Source organism: Pholcus phalangioides, unplaced genomic scaffold (genome assembly GCF_987345545.1).
Source record: "Pholcus phalangioides strain wild (caught in Gottingen) unplaced genomic scaffold, Ppha-v1.0 ptg000007l_1, whole genome shotgun sequence".
Lineage (NCBI taxonomy): Eukaryota > Metazoa > Arthropoda > Arachnida > Araneae > Pholcidae > Pholcus > Pholcus phalangioides.
In genome coordinates, this window is record NW_028301600.1 from 45,688,999 (window position 1) to 45,713,899 (window position 24,901).

Here is a 24,901-nt window from a genome sequence, read left to right on the forward strand (position 1 = left end):
ATGAATTTTCAAAAATACCGTCTTAGTGGATATCTACTTTATAATAGTAAGGGGGTTGTATTTGTACCCCCTCTCTTAGGGGGTTGAATTTTGGCTTCAACGGTTTTGGCTCGGCTGATTTCTTCATACGACTCCCCTCCACTATTGAACCCCCCACCTATGACCCCCTTAGCGGTTGAATTCCGAAAACCCCTCCATAGTTAGTCTTTACGTCATGAAACGAAACTTCTGACCAAATTAGATGATGATAGCTTAGACGTTTTGTCTCGGTGTGATTTTTCTATGACCCCCCCCCCATTTAGAAAACCCCTTCACCTTCTTCTAGCAAAGAGGATAAAGATTGATATATGATGTAGTGCATTCTCTCAACTATGGCTCGTAAGCAATTTATAACACAAAATATTTGATGGACTATAGTTGGGACTTCGCAACGCACAACTATGGTCCACAATTTAATTTTTTAAAAATTCATATTTGTACTACATAAGGAATAAAAAAATTGTTTAACATTAATGCTTGATCTTTCTACAGGCAATATCAGCAAAAAAAAAACCATAGTTGTGTGAAATTACGGTACGCGTTATTTTACGCTTTCTGGAGCTTCATTAGCTTCATTTTACTTTTGCCCGCTTTCTTAGGTTGGTAGGTGTACTGTATACTACCAAAGCCTCCTAGATAAAGACCAGTGTATTCTAGAAGGCGTTCAAAGCTATCAAAGCCTTGATACACTATCGTTTATATTTATTCAATTTTTGTTTGTATACATTTTACTAACGTAAAATCGATAATAAAGTCTTGTGTTGTTACGTTACATCAAATATTTATTCCCTGACTTAGTAAGAAACGGTTGGTAACTGAAACGCCATCAATCCAACGGAATGAAAATTCAATTCATTTTTTCTCACTCATTCTATTATTTATTCTCTAGACTCTAGAGCAGTGTTTCCCAAAGTGGGCAGTATCGCCCCCTGGTGGATGATAGAAGCTACGAGTATAACATAGGATCCTATGGGATCGCATTGGTCTAAACTAGAGCAATACTAAAAAAATTTCATAATGGTTAATGAAAAGATTGTATGATTCATATGTGCTAAACTCAGTCCATATTAGGCTTACATGGACATGAATGTCTTTTGCTATATCAATATACTTGCTTTCTGATATAATCACCTCACATGAACAAAACTCGTACTATACTAGGAAAACAATGAGAAAAATATGGTTTCACCTTTTTTTTTTGCAGATGTGGCAGGAAAAATGGTTCCCTGATGCACAGCCTTCATGGGTAGAAAAATCTTATTAACCTTCATCGTCATCATCTTTCTTCGCAGCGACCTGATATGTCTCGGGAAGTCTGCTCCTTTCTTTTCACCTTCTCCATTCCTTTCACGGACAAGCCGTGATGGTCAAATTAACCCTGAGGATAAAGTCAAAATACTCAAACAAAAAGGAAGCACAAAAGCTGCAGCTTTGCAGCTAATGGAAAATGTTGCTACCGGGGAAAGAAGATTACCGTGCCAAAGGACATCCCTCGCCGACTTGGAAGACGAGAACTTCCAGTGGCTACATTCTAACAATTTCGGTCAGCTTCAGGCAAAAATGGACGATTTATTAAAAACTGCGAACATCCTAAACCATTTCTTCTTACAATCCTTGAATGAAAGCGATACAGAACCGTTATTTTTTTACTCTCTGGTGAAAAGCAATGTCGAAACCGATAGTCGCATCACGGCAAGTACTATAGTTTTCAATTCTGGCACAGATGATTACCTGGTCATTTATGCATTTCGTGACGTCGATCAAGCAGTGAAGGTGAATAGCTTGAAAATGAGTTCGTCTGACCGATGGTCTGGCAACGATTGGTTCTTTATTCTTGCTTCAAATAATTATTCGGACTTATCGGATCGTATGGCAAATGGCAGCGCCGATTTCATTATAACTGCTGAAGATGGTATGTGGACTGCTCCATACTTCGATTGTTCACTCACAACCAACTGGCACATTACGTACGGCGCTCCTTTCTTTAGTATCCGGAGTAATGATATTTCTTTGAAGTAAGTTATGTACACAAAAAGTAGTGTTTTTTAACATTCCCATAGCACTGGTTCTCCTAGTGGAATGATCGTCCACTGAAGTTTAGTGTTAATACGTTATTTTCAGTGTCGTCCATACTTCGTACTGAGTGAAAATACAGGGTGGGCAAAAAATCCGTAGAAACTTTAAAATGAATAAAAACCGGGGAAATAACCGAAATAAAAAACGGTTTGCAGGGTCCATATCTTCATCCATATTTTTATCCATATATTTATTATTATCTTATTAACATTTATTAACATCCATATTTTTATGGGCATCTTTTTATCAGCCACCTCGTTGGGCATTTTGCCTGTTGTGGCGTTGTATTTGTATTTGTTAGCATCACTAGGTCACGGGAATTTTTTTAAGACGGGGGGGGGAACTAAAACAACAGTCGATATATGGTGCTGGTACGAGTGACTTCGGTGGAAATATGCAAACGAGATGGTTATAAGAACTTGCGCTCCTAATCCACAAGCAGTTCACCGTTGTAAACCGTGTATGTGGACCTGCTGCACTCTGCCGTTGCTGGATTTGTGACTCGCCTGCAATATGTTATCCCCTGTGGAGGTGGGTCATGTGGAACACATACTGGTGTAGTAAACGATCTGGAGGCATTCTGTTCGTTATTTGCGTATATTTTCTTCGACTTGTGTATGTCAGTGTCACCCATCGGCTGGTTTTTTTTCCTGTCTTAAAAAAAAAAATTCCCGTGACCTAGCGATGCAAACCCTGCAAATCGTTTTTTATTTCGGTTATTTTTCCGGTTTTTATGAATTTTTAAAGTTTCTACGGACTTTTTGCTCACCCTGTACAAACAGGGATTTCGATACGAACCAAACATCTGTATCGACAAGAAAAGTGATAGCACATTTTAAGTCATTAGAAATTATTTATTACCAAAACTTTGGTGTGACTAAATTTAAAATGTGAATAGCATTTTATTAATTATAAATTTCACTCACGGTTTTTGCTGAATGGTAACGCGCTCCTTTCACGAAGTGTTTTGTCGCAAATGGCACTGACAAATGTTTTCATCTTCCATATTCACGAGATCGGAAATATTCTGACTGAAAAAAAAAAAAATCAAGTGGCGTGTGAAGAGATAGATAAAAAAAAAAAAAAATATTTTCTAAGCGACCGCACTGCACCTGCGCAGAAGTGTCAAAACGCGTAAAATCCATTTGCTGTGGGGTCAGTAGCTTGAGGGCTGCACTCTACGACTCCATAATAATTAGAAGACTTTAATTCAAATTAAGAACACAAATTGCATAAATAAAAAATTAATCAAGAGTTGTAAAATGTTAAAATATTAAAATTACTAGTTGAATAAGACGACCACGTTAGTACAAATAAAAATCAAGTTGAGCAACAAAAAGCATTAGTTCTCTTATATACTTTTGAAACATCGCTTAAAAAATTAGCATATTCACAAAGAATAGAACGCAGGAAAAAGTCTGCCTGAGTGACGTCATAATCCTTTTCCTTTTTTTTCCGAACAGTCTCACGTCACAGTCTCGCATCACAATTCTTTTCAACAGGTCGGTACGCTACAACCTTTTCGCCTGCAGTCGCCAAAGTCGAAAAGCCGGTCGCTCAACATCGTTTACGATAGACTATGCTCGCTCGCTATCTGTTCATTGGAATTAGTCTTGCTCATACGTATGAGACTTCGCGTGACTTGATTATGCTTTATAGCTGTTTCCAGTGGACGACCAGCCTTAACCCTTTGTGGTCTTATGTAGAAGTGGAATCGAGATCAGTAAAAATCCGTACTTCATTGCTGTAACGACCCCCTACCATTACAAAGAGGCTGGCTCCTAGATGTTAGCTTTTGTGTTTTTTCAGATAGCTGAAACAACATAAAATCTAACATCTTGGATCATTCCTGCGATCCTGACTGCTGGTGGCCGCTTGAAAGTAAGAACTATAAAGTATCGAATAAACTACTGGACCGCAAAGGGTTAAGTTTCATGTAAAGCTAGTTAATGAGAATTTGGATACTCGGACCATAGCCAAATATAATTAGTTTTATATTTTTCAAGACGGCTTTTATAAAATAATTGCTTTCTCCAATTACAGACCCCCCCCCAAAAAAAAGATTAAATTTAACCTCTCTATTATTATATCGCACTGTAAAAATCCACACTTATAAAAACAAGCGGGAAAATTTTTTTAGTGAAATTTATCCTGGTAACACCTCTAACGTATAACCACACACAGACACACACACACAATTGTGTAATAATACATTAATTTTTTTTAACACTTAAACCTAAATAATGGTGCGGGAATAGTCGGAGAAATACTTCACTCACGGCGGCAGCGCAAAAAATTCTTTTTCTTTTCAGTTTTCTTTTGTGAAAGACAGATGGCACTCAAATTCAGACTTTGCGAATTGAATATAATCGAAAATAAAAGTATGATATAAACACAAAATCTGGGTTCGAACCCACTATCACCTACAACATAGTTATGGAGGCAGCCACTTTATCACTACCCAACAATTTACACCCATCCCGTACAAGCAAACCTGTCAGAGGATAAAGAAATAATTCCTTCTAATAGTTTCTAGTTCCTGGGGCTTATCGCTTTCCAAACTGTAAAAGTATTTATTAGCTTCCTGATAAAAAAAATCTCAAGCTTAAAGTCGGTAGTTTTTATCACACGAAGTATAAAAGCACAACTCAACACGTTCCGGCATACACCAATTCATTAGGAATTCCTGAGAAAGAATGTTCGCGATGTTCATGTATGGTCGAATAATAGTAGAAGTATAAAAGTACTAGTGGGTCAATTTTTCACCTAAAAACCAAATATTTTTTGATTCGAAAAAAAAAAAAAAATTGTGGATAAACTTTTTTTTCTTTTGAAGTGTCTCTCTCATAAGCATTAGAAACATGTTTAGTTACTATTATTATTAAATTTATAAAACATTGTTTAATATTTACACGTGAAAGTGACAAAAAATATTGTACGAAGTGGCTTCATCATTGCAATATAACCTGTCCATCATGTTTATAACGGCAACACATAAAATGCATATGAATTACGTAGCTTGGAATAGTATAAAAACATCATTTATTGTTTGGAAACGTAACTTTGTATCATTGTTTAAGAATACACATCAATATTTCTCCTTCACATACAGTGGCGGGTTAAAGTCGGTCGAGGCGACTATGGACCCTTTAAATTAGAAAAAAGTGTGAAGTTTGTGTTTTTCGGGGCCCTTTAGACGTGCCCGGTGCGCCCGCTGTTAAATCCGCATCTGTCCACATATGATATTTCACTCTAAAATCCTAGGGTTAACAATCGTCCTCGATTGACTTATCAAAAAGTAGGAGACACGTGTACTTTGAGCCACCTATTGGCGATTGTAAAAACTTCACGCACAGTTCACAAGTAAAAACCAAACGTTTAGAGGTTGCTTAGAAGCCTCAATGCCAAAACTAGCTCAAAATATAAAATGCCTTAGCTTGAAAAATATAGGAAAATCATGTTGTGCACTTGAGACCAGCACTACCAAATAAAAGGTTAGATAATTTCATCTTCTTTAGGAAAGATTTAAAATCATCACAGGATGATGACATCAGGCTACTACGCTCATCATCTGTGGATGATGGGAGCAGCCTGAGGGTTAAAAAGCTGAAAAATTTGCGTTCGTAGAAATTTTAATTAATATGAGCCATCGAATAACAAATAAATTTGATGAACTCCACATTCTTGCTGTGAATCAATGCTTCCCCAATCTTGTAAAAAATCTATTCTGTGTCCATATAGTTTTAATACACATGTATGTTTACAAATACTCTATTTTCAGGGGTGTAGTTTCTTTAACCATTCCCATTTACGATGTAGACATTGATCAGTGTGGTCTAGATGGTCAAGAAACGGTTTTCTCTACGACGCATCGCTGCGATATTTCAACAACAGATGTATGTGTGGACCTTAGTTTTAGTTATTGTTATCATAGGTTATGTAGATGGCATATTATTTGTAAAGTGACCATATTATCTGTATTTTACGGAACATTCCCGTTTTCCCATAATTTTGGCTGTCTCAACTTTTTTTAAAAAATCTTTTTTCCGTATTATAAACGAAGCTTGCTTAAATAGGTATCTCAACTGAAATATCGTGGATGGAGAACATTTTCATTACTTATAAATTGCATTACGATAGTTAAGATTATAATTGTGAATATTCATCTCACTTATATTTATCATGTTTTTTTTGTTTTGTTTTTTTTTCAACGTTTTTCTCGTGAAATACATTTTAATCCACTGTGGTTTGCAGTAGCTCTTCATTTCTCGCCCATCGGTTATTTTTCAGCCATTTCAACCATTTGTTCTCGAAAGTCTAATATTGCTTTCACAACTTTCTTTTTTGGTGATTCAAACTATAGTTAGAAAAACTTCTGATTGAAAACTTGAAGGTAAAAAAAAAAGAAATGAAAACAAAATATATAAACAAGTTAGCAAAATCACAGCCACACATGCTCTGCTATAAACAAAGATTTGTTGTTGTTGTTAATTGGGACATCACTGGCAAATTTAAAGTATAAAATAGAAAGAATATGATCTCGCCTTATGGGGCAAAGGGGATTCTGAATTTTTATCTTCAAACTGGTCGCAGTGATGAACGTTTAAAGAACCCTTTGTACATATGCAAAGCTGTTCATTTAAGGATTAAGACGCATTGTGTAACGAAAATTGCTTGTTTAGATGTGTTCTATATTACTCATAGTTTTTCCCATGAGTTCTGAATCATCCCGTATACACCAATACCCTACATATAATAATCTATTCTTATTGAATCAGAATATTTTTTGTAAAACTTTTGTTTTTGGACATTCCCTAAGAACTTCAATTTATTTTCAGTGTGTGCCTTTACGTGGCACTGGCTTTCGTAGAGGTGGCTATAGGTGTTTCTGCAAAGCAAGTCACTACGTAGACGCACCAGACTACAAACTTCGAAGGATTGAATATTTCGATGGGAAAACAATAGAAGAATCCTACGTGGCTAATATCTTAGATATTGCTATAGGCGAACCTAAGTACCCTGAGGATTTTCGGTGCCGTCCATGCCGTATCGGTTGCGATAGTTGTGTGGACGGAGAGCCATGTTATGTTGAATACGACATGATACTTCGCAGCTTAGTACTGTGCTTCCAAAGCTTTTGCAGCACCATTGTTTTTATTCTAGCCGTTGTTGTATTTCGGTTACGTAAATCTAAGGTGAGTTTGTTTGTTGAATAAGTTTGTGTTCTGAAAGTTATTTTCATTTTTTTTCAGTCATACACATTTTCGGGATTTTGAATGTAAGCGTGCAACACTGATGATCTTTTTATGGAAATATTATGCGAGGCATGCTAAAATACTGAAAACTATAGCGAAAAGAATCGGTTGTAATGAATGATGGTTGCTAAAGCGCACTAATCTGATTATCTATAAATATGATTAAGAGCCGTTCTTCGACATGTAACGAGTCTATATTTTTTTTTTTCGTAGATATTTTCCAACGCCATGTGGATCATGCTTGAAACTATACTGCTTGGAGCTCTTCTTCTTTACCAAACGGTAACACTTCAACAATATTACTCGTGGGAAAGATGAGAATTTCTTTACTCGATATTCGTGCATATGAAGATTATTGAATATTTTAATACAAATTCTTAGTTGCGAACTCGCATGAAGTTTTATACCACGTTTGTGTTAACGGTTTTGCTTTAGGCCGGTCTTCCACTGGAAGCTACTACGAGAAAAAACAAGTCGCTTGTATGAGCGAGACCGCTATAGTAGTCTTGCGCATACATCCGACTTTTTCCACGACTTAATTTCGCTCGCAGTAGTTTCCAGTGGATGGCCGGCCTCACGTAAATGCGCAAAACTCGCGACAATAACAAAAAAAAATTGCACCACTAAACATGGAAATGCTTTGATTTGTGATTGAGGATTTTATATTTTACGTTGGAAAATATATATAACTGTATCCGATAACAAGACCCAAATTTTAGGTCACGCACACAAAACGTGCAACTACTTGGATAGCACGTGAATTTTGGATAACACATTATGGCTAATATGGCTTTTACTCTATGGCTCATCTAAAGTGTACTTGATTTAAGAAAATTCACTGATTTTAATCACTGATAAAATTGAAAATAACGTAGGAGAGGACTCATTGGAACTGCGCAAAATAATTCAAATAATTAAATTAGACATAAAATGTCGTGTGAAAAGGCATCCGTCTAATTAGTGTAATGTCTTCTCACACCGTAGATCTAGCATCTTCAGTACGTGTCCCATTCCTATGCACATTATTCTCACGACGGAAAGCAGTACTATTTTTCCTCAACCTCTGTACATACAATTATTCTTCCCCGCATGAAACAGTTTGGTTAATGCGTTTGAGACACGACGAACAATCTGCGTTTGTAGTCTTCGTCCAGGATTTCCAGCAAACATAATTGCCCAGCTGCTCCGGTTTGCTTTTTATCCATTCTAAAACAATTTCACTTGGCTTCTATAAGCACATTCGAAAATTCGCATGCTTAAAGGCTTTATATTGAAACATCCAAAGTTATGCAAATTTTAGCAAGCTGCTTATCGAATTCTGCTGCTGCAACTTTTAAGAATACAATAGTGAAACGTCTTAAGCTTAGTCACGCAGACTTAATGTATACGTAACATAACATAACTTATATACTGTATTTCAGAATAACTATTATTTGGCGGCGACCATTAAATTGTGCCATGAAAAGTTCGGTGAAAAAACTTACCTCCTTAATCATGGGGAATACGGTATAATTATTTCTTATTTTTTTCAGGTTATTATCCGGTATTTTGAACCAAGTGTCATAACCTGCATGTTGGAGCCTTGGTTTCGAGGACTTGGTTTCGCTATTTGTTACGGTGCCATAACTCTTAAAATTTACAGGTAAAAGTTAAACTTGATTTTAATTTTATATTTAACTTAATTAATTAAATTAAAAAATATTCTATATCAATATTGTTAGGGATAAAATAAAACTAATTTCAGAATCCGCCTGTACCAGTTATTAATGATTGAATTGTTGGGGTTAACACGTTTAAAATGGCGGGTTCCGATACCCCGCAAGCTGGACTTTGGCCCATTTAGCTGACATATAGTACTCAATTGCAACCTAAAAGCCTCAGCCCTAACCGCATGCGCATCACGTGTTCATTTTCATGCATTTGCTTACGGTATAAAAAACCGTTAGATATTTCATGGAATAAGTAAGTCTCTAAGATAAAACAAATCCTTCGTTGCCGAGATACAATTGGAAAACAAATGGACACGATCGATGCGAGCAATTTTATTCTCATTGAAATAATTTTAAAATATCAAAAATTCACATTCAGTTGTTTTTCTTATAATTTTTTATTCACTAATTTTCAATAGTAAACATTACATACGACTCGTCAACATTAATGAATGTTTATTTGCAATGAAGACAATTATTCAAAATTATTCTTAAACGTGCAGTTTCTCGTCAAGTCTCACTTGATTGGATTTCATCACGTATTCATATATCCATTCCATGTGAAGATTGGCTAGTCACCATCTACTGTATATACACGGTATTGTTATCCGAAAATAATGTTTGAATCGTCGATTGAACTTTTTTCTACAGTCCTCTTGTTGTTTTTTTCAATGAAATGCCTAATGAATTCTTGGCCGCAAATCATCCATAAGCGCCTACAGGCTCCTTGAACGAGTGGGGCTATTGTATAGTGAATGGGGGGATTTTTGACCTCCACCCTTCCGCCTATGCTAGTAATATAATTTATTTTTTTTTGAGGAAAGGGGACGATCACTTCCTCCGCCCTCCCAGTGTATCCACCTATGAAATCTCCACGATAGATAGTTTAGGTCTCAGCAAAAAAAGTCGCCAAAAGTGGAATATCCGTTAGACTTTATTTTTGTATACTTACATTATACATTACAGTTGGATATGTGTATTTTAGGAAGTCACTTTTCTGCACACAGAGGCCGTATTCTACCACGACTTATAATTTGAATATTCTATCCATATTTAAATATTCTACGTATATTTAAATATTCTATCCATATTCCACCACGATTTAGCAATTCTTCGTACGGCTTTTCAAACGCTTTAATGCTCAAGTTGGAATTAAAACACAAACCTGTCATATCGGAAATTAGCAACTAACCACACGTAAGCCATTTACCCACTCTGTTGCTAACATTTCGTATATCTCTGTAACGAATTTTAAAGTCTTATTTTATTTGCATCGAAAAATATAGACATACAGTATTAAGCATCTAGAAATACTACGAGGACTACTTTATCTTAATACTATTATTTTTACAGAATATTAGCGGAGTTCCAGACTCGTAAGGCACATAGGGTATGTGTTAGAGACAAAGATTTGCTCAAATATCTTCTAGGAATAATTTTAGTCGTCATTGGATATTTGTTGGCATGGACGGCAATTATAGTGGACAACATGAGTGAAGGTTACAGCGTCTTGACTCAGGAAAGAACGGCAACAGGTTTGAGATATGTGATGTGTCGGGCCTTGTGGTGGGATTACGTCACAGAAATTGGTACGTTGCTCATTCATAAAACACTTCTTGACTACCTCAAAGTCTTAGGCCGGGATTATACTATAAAAGTTTTACAAAAGTTCATTTATCAAACTTGAAAAATGTAACCAATAAGCACATAGGTTATATTTGAGCGAATGTAACCGATGCACTTATTGGTTGAATTTTTCAAGTTTTATGAATGAACTTTTCTCAAACTTTTATAGTGTAATGCTCGCCTAAGGCCGGGATTGCACTGTAAAAATTTTTATTAAAGTTCTTTTATAAAAATTCAATCAATAATCTTATCGGTTATTGGTTGTTTTTTTTTTCAAGTTTTGTAAAAAATCTTTCATCAAACTTTTATAGTACGTATAATCTCGGCCATAGTCTAAATCTAATAGTGGCTGCCGATTAATCAATAGAAATCTCTAGTTTCTAGTTCATTTCAATCATTGGCTCCAAGACAACTGAGCATAATCCTGTATAATTTATGATTTGATCAATTTTTATCTTATTTTTTATCGTGTCGCACCCATTTGTAGGCGAGCTTCTGTTTCTGGTATTTGGAGTGTTCCTGACTTATAAAGTTCGTAATGCAAAACCCGATTGTTTCCATGAAAAATCGGCATTGGCATGGTCTGTATACGTAGAAGCGTTGGTATCTCTTCTCATGTACACCATCAGGTAAAGTCATTTCTTATGAAATAATCATCTCAATATTTATATAAAAATTTGAAAAAGGTAAAGAATTTCCAACAGTTGTCGTGATGTAAGGACTTGCAAAAATGTAATGATAGCGCATATTCACAATATGATAAAACTTTGCATTTTTTTCGTTTACAGAAGTTATTTTCTATTACAGGCACGTGGTTTGGACTAATCTTCAGCCTGACTACATTTACCTTTTGTACTTCCTGCGCTGCCAATGCACTGTCACTATCATCTTGATTTTCATTTACGGCCCTAAGGTAAGACTTGTGTATTGGTCGAGCAGTGCTTAAAACTTGAGTGCTTTATAAACGAAATGCTCACGAAAGATTGATTTTTAAATGGATCTCTCACCATTGAATCGTATACGAAATAAGAAATATGTTCTATATCGAATGTAAAATAAGCTTTCATATGTTGACATTTAAAATTTCTATGCAGCTGTGGTACCACCACCGTCCACCGGAACCGATGGAATACCAAGCAGGACGCCAATTGTCATCTTACGGTGACATGAGAGACCACATGCCAGAAATGATGAAACTGCACGAAGCCATCACTTCAAATGGAGACGTGGATTTTTCTGACATCAACCTGAGTGACATGGACCCTGAGGACATCAGAGTAAGATTTTTTTCATTATTCTCCTATTAATCTAAGTTCATTATATAATTATCATCACATATAGAATTCCGACATTAAAGAAATCGTAGCATGCGTCAATGAATGGAACTTTATATAGGGTGAAAACTTAAGTCCGTTTCACCTCAAATAACTTGTAAACCGTTAGCTATAGAAACGTACTTTTAACTAGGAAAGTACAGTGGAACTTCTGTTAACGATTGGTTCGGTTAGCGAGCAATTCGTATAACGAGCAAAAATTTTGAAAAAAAAATTGATTCGATTAACGAGCGATGATTCACATTACGAGCAAAAATTTTGCGCTTTGTTTATTTATTGTCACGTTTTCACGACTAAGCTGATGATTTTTCGCTTTCCTGCACACACGTACTGTGGAATTGTAGGTAATATTCTCCCCTACAGTGTCCGGTCAGCGTGCCTCACTGGAAAAATTGAGTGACTATTATACGAAACTAGATGTCGCATTGTAATTGCGCGTATGTGCGCTTGTATTTTATATAAATTCTGCTTGGACAGGAGTTGACCATAGACGAACTGATGGACCTCCATTGCATGCAACAGCAAGAGCTTATATTGAAGGTATCTTTCGCTGAGGAAGAGTGAGAAGACCCTCACTTTTCAAATGTGATTATAGAGATGTGTAAAATGTGGGAATCCGTGCAAAATTCTGTAGAAAAGTACCAATGAAATAGAAGCACAGTAAAGCAAGCAATAAATCTGTTCAACGACACAGTGCAATATCCCATCTCCGAGAAATCCTAAAAGGAGGCAAAAAGCAAGTGTCATTGGATACGTTCTTTTTAAAATCGCACAAAAAGAATAAGAATGCAAACAACAGTGAGTCCGTAAATCATCTAACACGAGATAGTCCTCTTCTTTCTCGTTGTTTAGAGTAAGTTAATTTGTATACATTATATCTCGCAGGTTTGTTTATGGCGTTATCACATTATATATACTGTACATATTTCACTTGAAAGCTCTAATGCTTCACCGCTCTTTCTGAGTGTGTTGCCCCATTCAGCACTTGTCGTGGCTCCCCTTTTCATTTGTGCCCCCCCCCCCATCCTTTTAGAGTATCCCAGAGTCACAAACGGTCCACATGGCATCAGGTTGCGAACTACTGCAGTATTATAGAAAATCATTTCACTGGAACTTTTTTGCTGTCACCTATCGAATAGAACTGTTATAATTTTCCGATTGAAGTTGCTGACCGGCTTCTGAATAGCGTGATAAAGTAATAAAAAATATTGTATCATATTGATAATATTTCTAAAAAAAAGCAATAATATACATAGAATTATAAAATTTACTGAAAAAATTTTATCAGCTGATGTCGTTAATACAGTAATATAATATTAGTAAATTTCTTCAAGCGCTTTACATGAGCGATTAGAGATCAAAGAAGCCGTAACCAGAATCAAATTGTGTCCTCGCAAAACTCGTCTATTTTGCAAGCTTACTTATGTTATTTTACTTTACAAAAACATCAACCGTTAAATTTTTGAAGCAAATTTGGTAATTTAATGAATATTATTATTCATAAAAACATGTCATTATACCATATTATATTATTTTTTCAATATAGTTCATCAATCGGAAGCCTTTTACCAATGTCAATTGAAAAATCATATTAGTTTTATTCGATAGATGACAGCAGATATTTCAGATCCATGATTTATGTTATTAACATGTTAGATTGCAGTTGTTCTTAACATGGTGTCATATGGCCCTCTAGCGTCTTTGGAATATTCTGGGGGGGGGGGGGGGAGCACAGGTGAAAATCAGATAAAGGGGAACCACGACAAGTGCTGAAAAGGAGCCCCTCAAAGAGAGAGGTGATAGAGATTTCAAGTGAAATATATATACAGTAAAACCTCGTTAAGTCGTCACCCTGATAAGTCGTCACTCCGGTTAAGTCGTCATTTTTCTTCAATCCCTTCCAGCTCTCATAGACAACAATGCTATTAAACCCTCGTTTACTCGTCGCTAATTTCGGTTAAGTCGTCACTATGAAAAAGTTTGAGAAAGAGGAACAGACTATTTTTATGGCTCCCATTAAAAAAAGAGCTTATTAACAACATTGTCATATGCTTAAAAGTCACCATAAAATACTATATACCCAAACGGAACAGTTTAAGTAACGAAAGTTACGCTGGGAAAGTTCATTTGCCGACTAAGGTTTTTGAGGACTGTTCAAGCTAGATCTCATTTCTGCATGGGCTCTACTGGAGAAACTGCAAGACACCCAGGCTCTGTCGCAAGAAGCAACGTAAGCACTTCGCCCCCCTCTCCCGGGGGGATGGGAGGGACCAGGGCACCTCCGGCAAAACCAAAATTTATTGATACGTCAAAGATTACATACAGTGCAAGGAGATCAAAAATTATGTAAAACGAAGAATCAAATTAAGTTAAAGTCAAAGTGCAACGCGGCTACGGATAATAATCATAGAAAGCATGGACTCTACTAATTTAGGGATTGAAATTTAAACAAAATATCTTTGTTGAAAAAAATCAGTCATTCTTCCCCGAGTTGAAATCTTCTGTTTACTTTTCCCTGCTCAGGGCCCCTCCACCAAGTCAAAAGTGTTCGAGATTACTTTGTAGTTGTATCATGAACTACTAGTGAAGAATTAAAACACTAAAATTAAATTTGATGTATATGTAAAATTAATGTGCAATAGAAAGTTTCTATTATGAAGAAAAGCTACCTATTCTAACAGTTGCTCTGTTAGTCTAAATTAAAAATTTCTAGTATAAATCAAAGTGTACCGTACATTTTACCACAATAATTTAAGTAATAAGAGATAAAGATAAAAAATTGCTATTATTTTTTCTTTCGAAACCTGTAAATTTTATTAATATTATTTTGATTCATACTTTAATAAATTTCATATTACTTTAAATTTATACGATTTTCACAACATTGCACATTAAAACTGACGGCACTCCGCTTAAGCCGTCATAATTTTTCGATAACTTGAGGTGACGACTTATGGAGGTTTTACTGTATATATATTATTATTATTATTATTGCATTGTATTATTGATTAAATGTCGTTCTTATTAGTCATTTTTATGTAAATTAATAATTGTGGAACGAATTATCAGCGTTTCCATCATTTCCTATGGGAGAGTTTGATTCGAATAACGAGTACGTTCGCGGAACGAATTAAGCTCGTTAACCGAAGTTCCACTGTATTTAAATAACGTGGCCCCATCTTAAATGCGTCATTTATTTCACTAAGGGCCGTATGTATGCACCGAGTACAAAATTTTTAATTTTTTTATCCGGTGTCCTTTTGTTCCAATTAGAAATTTATGTCCCTGTGTAATCTGAGCATAACAAAGAAAAGTTCCATGCTTATATGTGCAATATTTGCTGAGATATTTGAATTCAAAAATCACTCAAAATGAAAGGAAGAACCGCATAACTAACGGACAAGCTCATTCTACGCTTCATATCCTGTTCTTTACCTCATTTTCAGCAATTTTTTAAATTCAAATATCAGAGCGAATGGATTTTTTTTTGGGCTCACGAGAGACAGGGCAACAACTCTTTCACCTTGTTCACATGGGAAATAGAAAAAGCGGGTTTTACTCAGTGCCGTCTTAAGGCATGGGCCCACCCGGGCCTCAAAAGAAAAGGGGACCTCACAAAATTGGGATCTGGTTGAGCTTTTCGAAAATTTGCCTGGTAGGGCCTTAGAAAAATCATTTGCCCCGGGGGCCGATGATGCTCTTAAGACGGCCTTGCCAACGCTACCCACAATATTTGCACATGTGAACGTGGCTTTTAATTGGAAGTTCGAGACCAAGAAGACCGTATAAAAAATTAAATTTTCTATCTCTGTTCACACACCATATACGATCCTTAGTAAAATAAACAACACATTTAAGATGAGCACGTTATTTAAACACTTTTTTTAATTGAAAGTATGTTTCTATAGCCAACGATTTAGAGTTATTTAAGGTGAAACTGTCTCAAGTTTTCACGCTGTGTATGAATTATTGGCCATAATTTACTATGTTTTGAATCATAAACCTTCTTGAACGATTAAGTGACGAACATGTATGGTTATCATGATTAATTTTGTATTTTGTTTTTAGACCGAATTACGGCGAGTCTATACCCAATTGCAAATACTCCGCAACATCACAATGAGGAAAGGTAACCCTCACATCTCTAGACGTCGAGGAGGTCGGAAGGGAACCCACCGCCGTTTTTCACTGCAAACCTTTCACCATAGGCACAAGCATTCGCACGATCATGACCATGAAGTGACCGAAGTATCCAAAACCCCAGAAGAATCAACGGTCAGCTTGGATGGCAACAATGCGGCGGCGACTGGCGACACTCCTGGTCGCGAAGAACAGTCAATAACTGGGACTCCAACTGTAACTTTCAAAGAAGGGCCAAAGTGACTGTATTAAAAAAAAAATACTCAGTGTAATTTTAGAGATCTCATTCATATATATACACACCTATACAGTATATATAGCATTTATATAATCAATATAATGACGCTCAATATAAAATAGATATCGAACAGAACGGTATGGATTTTAACCAACAAAAAATAAATTTCGTGCCATTAACTCCTCTCATAATTTGTTATAAATCTGCTCAAAACAGCTGATCATGAAATCCCCCAATGATTAAATCTGAGAAAAAAGACGAAATTCAATCTTTAGTTTTGTGCTTATTAATCGTCAAGACAGAATGTGAATAACTTGCGTAGGCTACATCGTCTAATGGCGTTTTTCTTAATTATACTTTTAGAAGCCAAAATAGAAAATTTTCAAATCCGATATTTTGACGGTTATTCAAATTGTGGTAGGGGAATTTCTAAAGCACCTTCCGACATGTTTCAAATAAAAAGGCGATTGGTTTTATTTTAGCCCCTCCTCTCATGATTAAAGTCGCCAAAAGTTGAGTTTTTGAAATCCTTTCTCAAAAATATTTACTTAAGTTAGAGCCACACTCATGTCCAGCCTGGTCAAACAGTCATTCGCAAAAATATTTGCTTCTAATGTCTGTCGTGCTTATATATACATACTTTCTTCCAATATGTACGTTCCAGCCTCCAACATTTTTGCCCAATCGGCGCCGTGGTAAGATGCTCGTCTGCCACCGTGAAGGTAGTTTCCGTCAGATCCGTGGGTTTGATCATGGGGAAAGAATATAATTTAAAAAAGTTCTTTCCCACGAACCTCAGACAACCACCGATAGATGGCGCCTTCATTTCCCACCCAACTCTATCGGTAGTAAATTGCTGTATGGCGATATGATCGGAGCTGATATGTGCTAAACTAGCAGTAGCTCAAAACATTGCCAATGATGAAGCATCCACACTACTCGCCCATGAGCAATATTAGTACGTATTGGGCCTGGATGGACACGCGAGTGTGACGTCGGCTTTAGGCATAGACAAACAACGAGAGTGATAAAATCTTTTCGTTCTTTGCATAGGGCTATTTTCGGCCATCATAACTTTGCACCAACTTGGAAGTAGGGGGGGGGTTGCTGATATACAGCACATTTCTACACAATTCAGCTTTTTGACGAAAAATTCTGTATAATTGTATAATTTAAATTTAGAAAATTCGGTGTTTCAATCTTCATGAAATAATATGAATTTTAACTTAACAGTGCGTAAAATATACTGTATACGCACTCAAAAGTTCGATTGGTGACAAGATTTACTGGAGCTTTTTATGCCCTTTTTTTTGGATTATTTTTGTTACAAATTTTTATATTCAGATGTTTTGAGCAGAAATCTAAATGGAAGTTACATCGTTTATGTGAACAAATGACATAAAACAGAAACGCATCCTGCCATCTATAATGAAGGAAAAAATAATCTAGGGGAAGGGGAAAGACGGGAATTCTCCGAATCAAAAATATTCGAAATTCAAAATTTAAACGATCTCCTTTTGATCCATGAGGAAATTCGTAACGGTACTTTGCCGAATATTTGTACGCGTTACTTGAGAAGCTAGCGGAAACTATGTATGAGCAATTTTAATCTCTAAAATTAACATTCGTATTTTATTTTTCTTTCTAGAGTTTTATGAGCATTTTTCCGAAATTTACAATGAATTCATTATACATAACTCTTCTTATTTTTAAATATATTTCTAAACATCTACATTCTCTTCCAATAATAGTTTGAAACGCATATATGATAAAAAAAAATATATATTTTTTCTCATATAGCTCTAACCAGTGATATTCATGATCAACAAATTCATCATCATCCAAAATTTTTAAATTCTTAATTGACTTAGTAAATATTATCAGAAATTTCGCCATGAATTATTCTATGTCAAGCACATTCTTGGAGAAATCCCGAGTAATTTTTTCGAAAGATTCATTACAATCTGCCAGAAAAGTTTTAAAGACATTTAGACGTTATATATTTAAAACTTATATTTAAATACCATGATGTATATATAAAAGTTTTTCTTTCTGCAAATTCTCAGAGTTAATGCTAACTAAATGGCATTAATTTCCTGCCTAGTTATTTCTTACAATGTTAGTAAGTGAACGATCACGTCGTAACTTGTGCTCTTGCTTCTGATTCAACATCCTTTTAAGGAATTTTAATTAGCTCCGTGATGTCAGATGTAAGTATTGACTCCCAGTAAGTTGCAAGTATGCAAGTATTTTTATTGCATAAGAACCGGTGAATCTACAGTAATAACGTCGTGGGTTTGACTTCTTCGAATTTCAGTCCTTCAGCATTTGGAGTGATTAATTCCTCTAGTTTAAAGAAGGATGAGAAAACTGTTATATATATATATTATGTTGACAATATATAGTAAATCTTGAAACACTTGCAATATTTTTAATAGCATCGCATTCTAGCTGATGTTTTTGGTATGCAAGAGATTGAAATTACATAAGCTTGCAACTGAGTGGGGTTTTAAATCTTTGTCCGTGACTTTCACAGAGATTTTGCAAGTAGACGCGTTTTACAGTAAAAAAAAAAAAATTGCGCTTGTTTTTTGCCGTGTCTCTTCTCAACATTGCAAATTTAGTGAACTATATTTAGTAATTATAATCTATGCAATCACTTGATAAACCATACCAAGTGCTCAATCATACGAAGCACTGTGTATAAAATTATTAATATTTTTCCACAAACAGTATGTGTGGAACATCGGGTACCTTGAAACAAAAAGATCGCGTACCTTGGAACAGTTATAAAACAAAATCTTCCTAGGTTACCTTGAAATACTCGCCCTACACTAATTTTTAAATCTTCTTTTGCTTTTTAAGACAATTTACATTTAAAAAATTTTATATAGTTCTATATTTTGCTCCAATAAAAGCTTTGGCTAGCCTATCCCATCCTCCCATTTCTTCTCTTCCATCCATAACCAGGTTATTTCCTGGTCAAATTTGCTGAAAAAAATATAAAGTTTAGTGTAAGATGCATCCAACAAAAACTTTGACCAAGTGAATTTCTTTAAGAGGAGAAATGAGTAAATATTTCATTGTTCATCAGTGCCAGATATAGATAGATAGCACGGATATAGATCCGTGACAGATCACGGATGTTACATCTCTAATGAAATCACCTTCCATTGAAGTAACTAGCAGAACTAAAGACTTAAAAATATTTAATTCTCCTTTACACAAGTATAATAATTATGTATTTCATCTACATAAATACGTTCCTATCTCCATTATTGTTACTTTGAGTATATATACTGTATATGTACAGGGTGGGCAAAAAGTCCGTAGAAACTTTAAAAATTCATAAAAACCGGAAAAATAACCGAAATAAAAACTGTTTGCTGGGTTAGCATCGCTAGGTCACGGAATTTTTTTAAAACAGGAAAAAAATGTATTATATTAACATTTATTATTTTTTATTTCGTTTATTTTTCCGGTTTTTATTCATTTTTAAATTTTCTACGGACTTTTTGCCCACCGTGTATATTAATAATCATAATTGTGTCCTCAATTTAATACTTTTATTTCAATATATGTGATTTATATTTAAAAAGAAATACTCATTACACTCATTATATTATTTTTCCAGTGATATATTTGTAATTTTTGTGTCTGTAATTTCACCCTATTTCAAGGTACAACATTACATGTTTCAAGGTACAAGATCCAATATTGCACCTTGGAACATTTTAGCCCACTCTTAAATCCATATCTCATGGTTATAGTAGAACAGAAAGATAATTCAGTGTATTTAAAGCATCCAATTCTAACAAATGCTGGCAAATCTGAAGTGTTGAATAAGTGAGCGAAATAAGTTTGGACGTGATCATCTCACTATATAAGTGAAACAGTTATACATATATATATACTCGTACAATTCATTTTCGCCTTCCCTTAAAAATAGTTTTTCTTGCACCATTGAAAATCTGCGCAAGTATCCTAAAGAGCAGACACCACACATTAAGAGCTGCGGATAAATGGAGTAAAATGACTTATTTTTATTAGGGATGGTCCGATTAATCGATTAATCAAGCGATAACAATTGATCGTCCGACCAATTGTAAATCGCAGTTAAAAATTTTAGTTGAGTTAATCAAGTCGATCAATTCGATTAAAATTGTCATTAAAAACTTGTGAATATACTTGATTTTTTTGAAAAAAAAAACTGATTACATGTCTTATATATAAATCATGTTTTATGCAGAATATTTTGGATAAGTGAATAAGTGACCATATTTAAAAATATTTGAATCAATATTTGATCAAATTAAATTCAACGAATACTGATGATTTCAGTTTCAAATTGAGTTTGATGGAAGTTTTAGAAGACGACCAAAATTCATTGTCTTCATTGTGAACAATTAGTTTTTTGCATTCTTGGAAGCATTAGTTCATCTTCTCACAAGTACCATTCGGAAGGAGTTTCTAAAAAAACAAGCAACAGTGTAATCGAAAGTAGTTTCGAAATCAGTGAATAATAACTAAAAATAACCGATTTCTTTTAAAAAACGACAAGATCCAAATGGAGAAATTACAGGTTATGGCAATTATGTTCAGCATATTAAATTGCTTGAAGCGGACAGCCTCAATTTCTTAACCTATCCCTATATTTGTTTACATCAACCGAACAGGTGAATGAAATCAATAAAATACATATTATTTATATAGCATCTATTAACATTATATAACCACAAAAAAAATATTCGATTAAAATTCGATTAATCGATTGAAAATTTTTGATTAACCATTTAAAAATTTTAATCGATTCCCAGCCCTAGTTATAATCTAATACGCGAGACAACCAATATTTTCTGCCTCTTGTTGAAAGCAATGTGAACGAACGGTGACATTTGACGCAAAATGAATTATCAAAGATTGTAATAATTAATGTTTTTAGAATCGATGCCTTTATATACAGTCGAACTTGGTTAATTCGAAGTCCGAAGTCACTGGAAAAATGTTTGAATTATCCAAAATTCCAACTATCAATTGATTTATCCGGGATCTGTAAAGTTACTACAAATTTCAACTTAATCATCAACATTCACATAGGGGATAATAATTATTAATTATTAAAATTTTATCAGTTACGAAACTGTTTTCCCAAATTTTAATAATTTATAATTATAATAATTGATCTTAGCTGCTACGTTATTCCACTGTTTTGGAATCAGCATCACTGCAAAATTTCTTAACCATGCCTAAAACCTGATTTACGAAAACAGTTCATAATCATCAGCTACGAAACTGTTTCCCAAATTCAGCATATCATTCTTATGTGCTGTCAAGGAAATATACTTTCATTAACGTATTGCAATCTAAACTTTCTGGTACTTTCCATACTGTTAATGACGACAAAAAAAATTCAGATTAAGTGGTACACATTTTCGATACACTCTAGCTGCGCAATGTTATAATGGGCATTAAATTATGAAAGAAAGAGTAGAGAAAAACAGAATTTTAAACTTTTCTTTTAAAAATTTGTTATTTAACAACTTGATCGAGAAAAGCACAAAGTCTGATTTCTTGTAGAATTTTCCCAAACTAAATTTGCTCATACAAAAATCATGATTTTTTTTCCTCCAGCTTCGAATCATCCAAAATATTCGAAAAAAAATTCGAATTAAACAAGAAATTTTGACATTAAATTAGATAGAAACAGGGCCGCAACTAAAAGGGATCTCGTGCCCCCGGCGCTGGACCAGAGGGAGCGTAAATTTTGTTCTCAAACCTCTCCTTCAACATCACAAGGGGGCGTCAAAATGCGCACTTGCCCCGGGTGACCAAGCATCTAGTTGTGGCCCTGGATAGAAAACTCAACTTTTACTTCGTAACAGTTCGAACTATCCAAAATTTGAATTAAGCCAGTTCGAATTAACCCAGTTCTATTGTAATTTTGAGTTTTAGGAAGGCATATGCGAGCTTAAAAAAAAAGTTTCTCCAGAAAATTGAATGATCCAACAGCGTTACAAACTTGAAGTACCTTTTTCGTTGTAGCCTTTAATATTATGCCCACAAGTATTCAGCGACAGTATAATTAAGAATACAGTTCACATACTTGTAGCCTATTTAAGTTGTGAATTATATCTGTTAAGAGAGAAAGCAAACTATGTAAATTGACTTAAATTTCCTAGAAATGAATGGCATCATGTGACAACCTTTATGTCAATGTTTTTCTGTGGTCCGTTAGTACTTTGTTAGGGGTCCGCGGGATCATTTTCGTTTATTACGATTGCATGAATGACGCATTTAGTGCTGTGAAAAAGTGAAATTTATTACTTCAATTTTTTATGATATGCAAATTATAAAAAGCAATATATTTTTGATTTTATGTGCGGGGGAGGGATGGTCGATATTGACTTTCGCTACAGGGGTTCGCGATATCAAAAAGGTTGGGAAACACTGCTTTATGTGAACTGTGAAACATTCTATACAATATTTGACTTGAGTAGATTTATGAATGTGAAAATCAATGCTTATATTCTCTACATCTATCGGAAGAGCTGATAAAATAGTGTCGCATTTTTTTTAAATGTTATTTAGTCAAACAAACAAGTAAAAGTATCATAAACTCTCAAGATCGTATGGAACCATTACGCGTATATTTGGTAAGTTTTATGAGGTCAGTCAATACAGAACATGGGTTAAAAGTAGATACTGTACGATCGCATCTAAAGCGTTAAATACATGGTTTCGATTACCTAAGTGCAAATTTATTTTATTTATTAGTCAAGACAACTTGACAGCATAAAAATGCTGATTTGTTCATCTTTCTTACGTCAATATATCGTGTCTTTTAAGTAAGAAAAGGGTGTCCGTAAACTTCATTCTTTTGATCACCGTTTGAAAAACAATAACGTGAATTGTAGTGAAGGCTTAAAGCGATGTAATATAAATGTATTTTTCATAGCAGTCCTGAAATCCGCTGCTATTGAACCTTTAAGGTTGTGTGGTATTGATTTACCCTGTTAAACTTCATTGTATTGAATTTTCTTGTTAGATAGAATCTCTTCCAGTTATTGTTGTACTGTACAAGAACGAGTTTTATTACCTTTTGATGAATAATACTTTCCCTTCATTTAATATGGACCAGTTGCTTACTTGCGAATGCCTAAAAATAATGGCGATATACTTTCAACTGGCCATTTTGTTTGTACAAATAAAAAAAGTGGTTATATATCAAGCTTAAGATGTAGGTCAATGTTTGTTACCGTGATGTGCAAGCCATTGTACTCATGTCAAATCTATACTGTATTTACTGTGTGTCTGCGTTCTTTCTACGTGAAAGTGTATACTTATCATATGTATCATATGCATGTTGTAAGTTCACCTACTCGTAGGCTGTTGCTGGTTAAACACTTAGTAACAAAGTGCAGCATTTTATGGAACAATCGTGCTAAAACCTTTTTTTTATGTCGCCGTTATTGCTGTGAGCCTGTGTAATAAGAATGAGATGTGCTCACAACATTTTCTCTTATAAAAACAAATGGTTTAAAAAAACAAAGAAACCTCTTATATACCTGTGATTATACGAGATTTTTTTTAAATTTATTTAAATTTTTACTAACGAAGAAAAAGTGAGTATGCGGAAAAAGAATATATAATTTCAATAAGTTCAATTAATTTTTGTCTTTATTTCAGTAATATGAATGTAGTCAGATTTTTTGCATTTAACTGAAGTTGATGCTAGAGCTTCGCTTTCTATTATGGAACATGATTCAAATTTCATGGCGACTGGATATAAGCATTTATTGTTGTTGCAAACAGTGAAAGACGTTAAACAATATGCTGATTATTAATAAATGTTCGTTTATATTGTTAATACTGAAGAAGTTAATTGCATTTCTTTTGTGTAAATATATCTTTTTTTTTTCTATCCAAAAATCAAGATTTGCACATGTCAAACAAACACATGAATACCTGCATCGATGTTCTTGACGGCTTTTCAATACCTGATGATATTCTTGCAAGAGTGGATTGGCTATCGTATGTTATGGTGGCGCAGTGGTAAGATGCTCGTCTTCCACTGTAAAGGTTACCATCACGGTCCACGGATTCGAATCCGGGCAAAGAACATCAGAAACAAGTTCTTTACCTACCGAGCCTCAGACGACCACCGACAGATAGTACCTTCGTTTCCCACTCAACTCCACTGGTTGGAAATTGTCGTATGGCGATATATGACCGGAGTTGGTGTGCTGTAAAGTAGTAGTCATATGGTGCTGTAAAGTAGTAGTCAGTGGTTCTAACGCAAGTTTTACCTACGGAGTTATGCAAACAGTCCCAAATGTAGGAAGTTTTAAATGATCTCGTTTAAAAAAAACGAGGCTTGTTTTAAAACGAGAAACAAATGAAGTATCAAATACTTATTACTCGGCCGAAAATTGCTACCGACTGTAATAACGAATATTCAATCATAGACGTCCCTCAATCTCCCAT

General features: G+C 34.8%; 2 protein-coding genes across 2 annotated transcripts in view; one reads left to right on the forward strand and one right to left on the reverse strand.

Moving 5' to 3' along the window:
• The window catches only part of LOC149085362 (DNA polymerase lambda-like), a 67,715-nt gene extending 64,478 nt beyond the window's left edge, over positions 1-3,237 (reverse strand). Inside the window, exon 1 of the mRNA XM_089233344.1 lies at positions 3,042-3,237. The gene's annotated coding sequence lies outside the window, so the exon portion shown is untranslated. The remainder of the gene's footprint in view (positions 1-3,041) is intronic.
• LOC149085363 (metabotropic glycine receptor-like) overlaps positions 1-24,265 on the forward strand; it is a 51,376-nt gene extending 27,111 nt beyond the window's left edge. The window contains exons 2-11 of the mRNA XM_089233339.1: positions 1,244-2,054; positions 5,897-6,011; positions 6,954-7,310; positions 7,584-7,652; positions 8,903-9,012; positions 10,433-10,668; positions 11,193-11,334; positions 11,513-11,618; positions 11,800-11,982; positions 16,108-24,265. Coding sequence (XP_089089465.1) covers positions 1,282-2,054; positions 5,897-6,011; positions 6,954-7,310; positions 7,584-7,652; positions 8,903-9,012; positions 10,433-10,668; positions 11,193-11,334; positions 11,513-11,618; positions 11,800-11,982; positions 16,108-16,422 — 2,406 coding nt within the window. The 5' untranslated portion in view covers positions 1,244-1,281 and the 3' untranslated portion in view covers positions 16,423-24,265. The remainder of the gene's footprint in view (positions 1-1,243; positions 2,055-5,896; positions 6,012-6,953; positions 7,311-7,583; positions 7,653-8,902; positions 9,013-10,432; positions 10,669-11,192; positions 11,335-11,512; positions 11,619-11,799; positions 11,983-16,107) is intronic.
• The last annotated feature ends 636 nt before the right edge of the window (positions 24,266-24,901 follow it).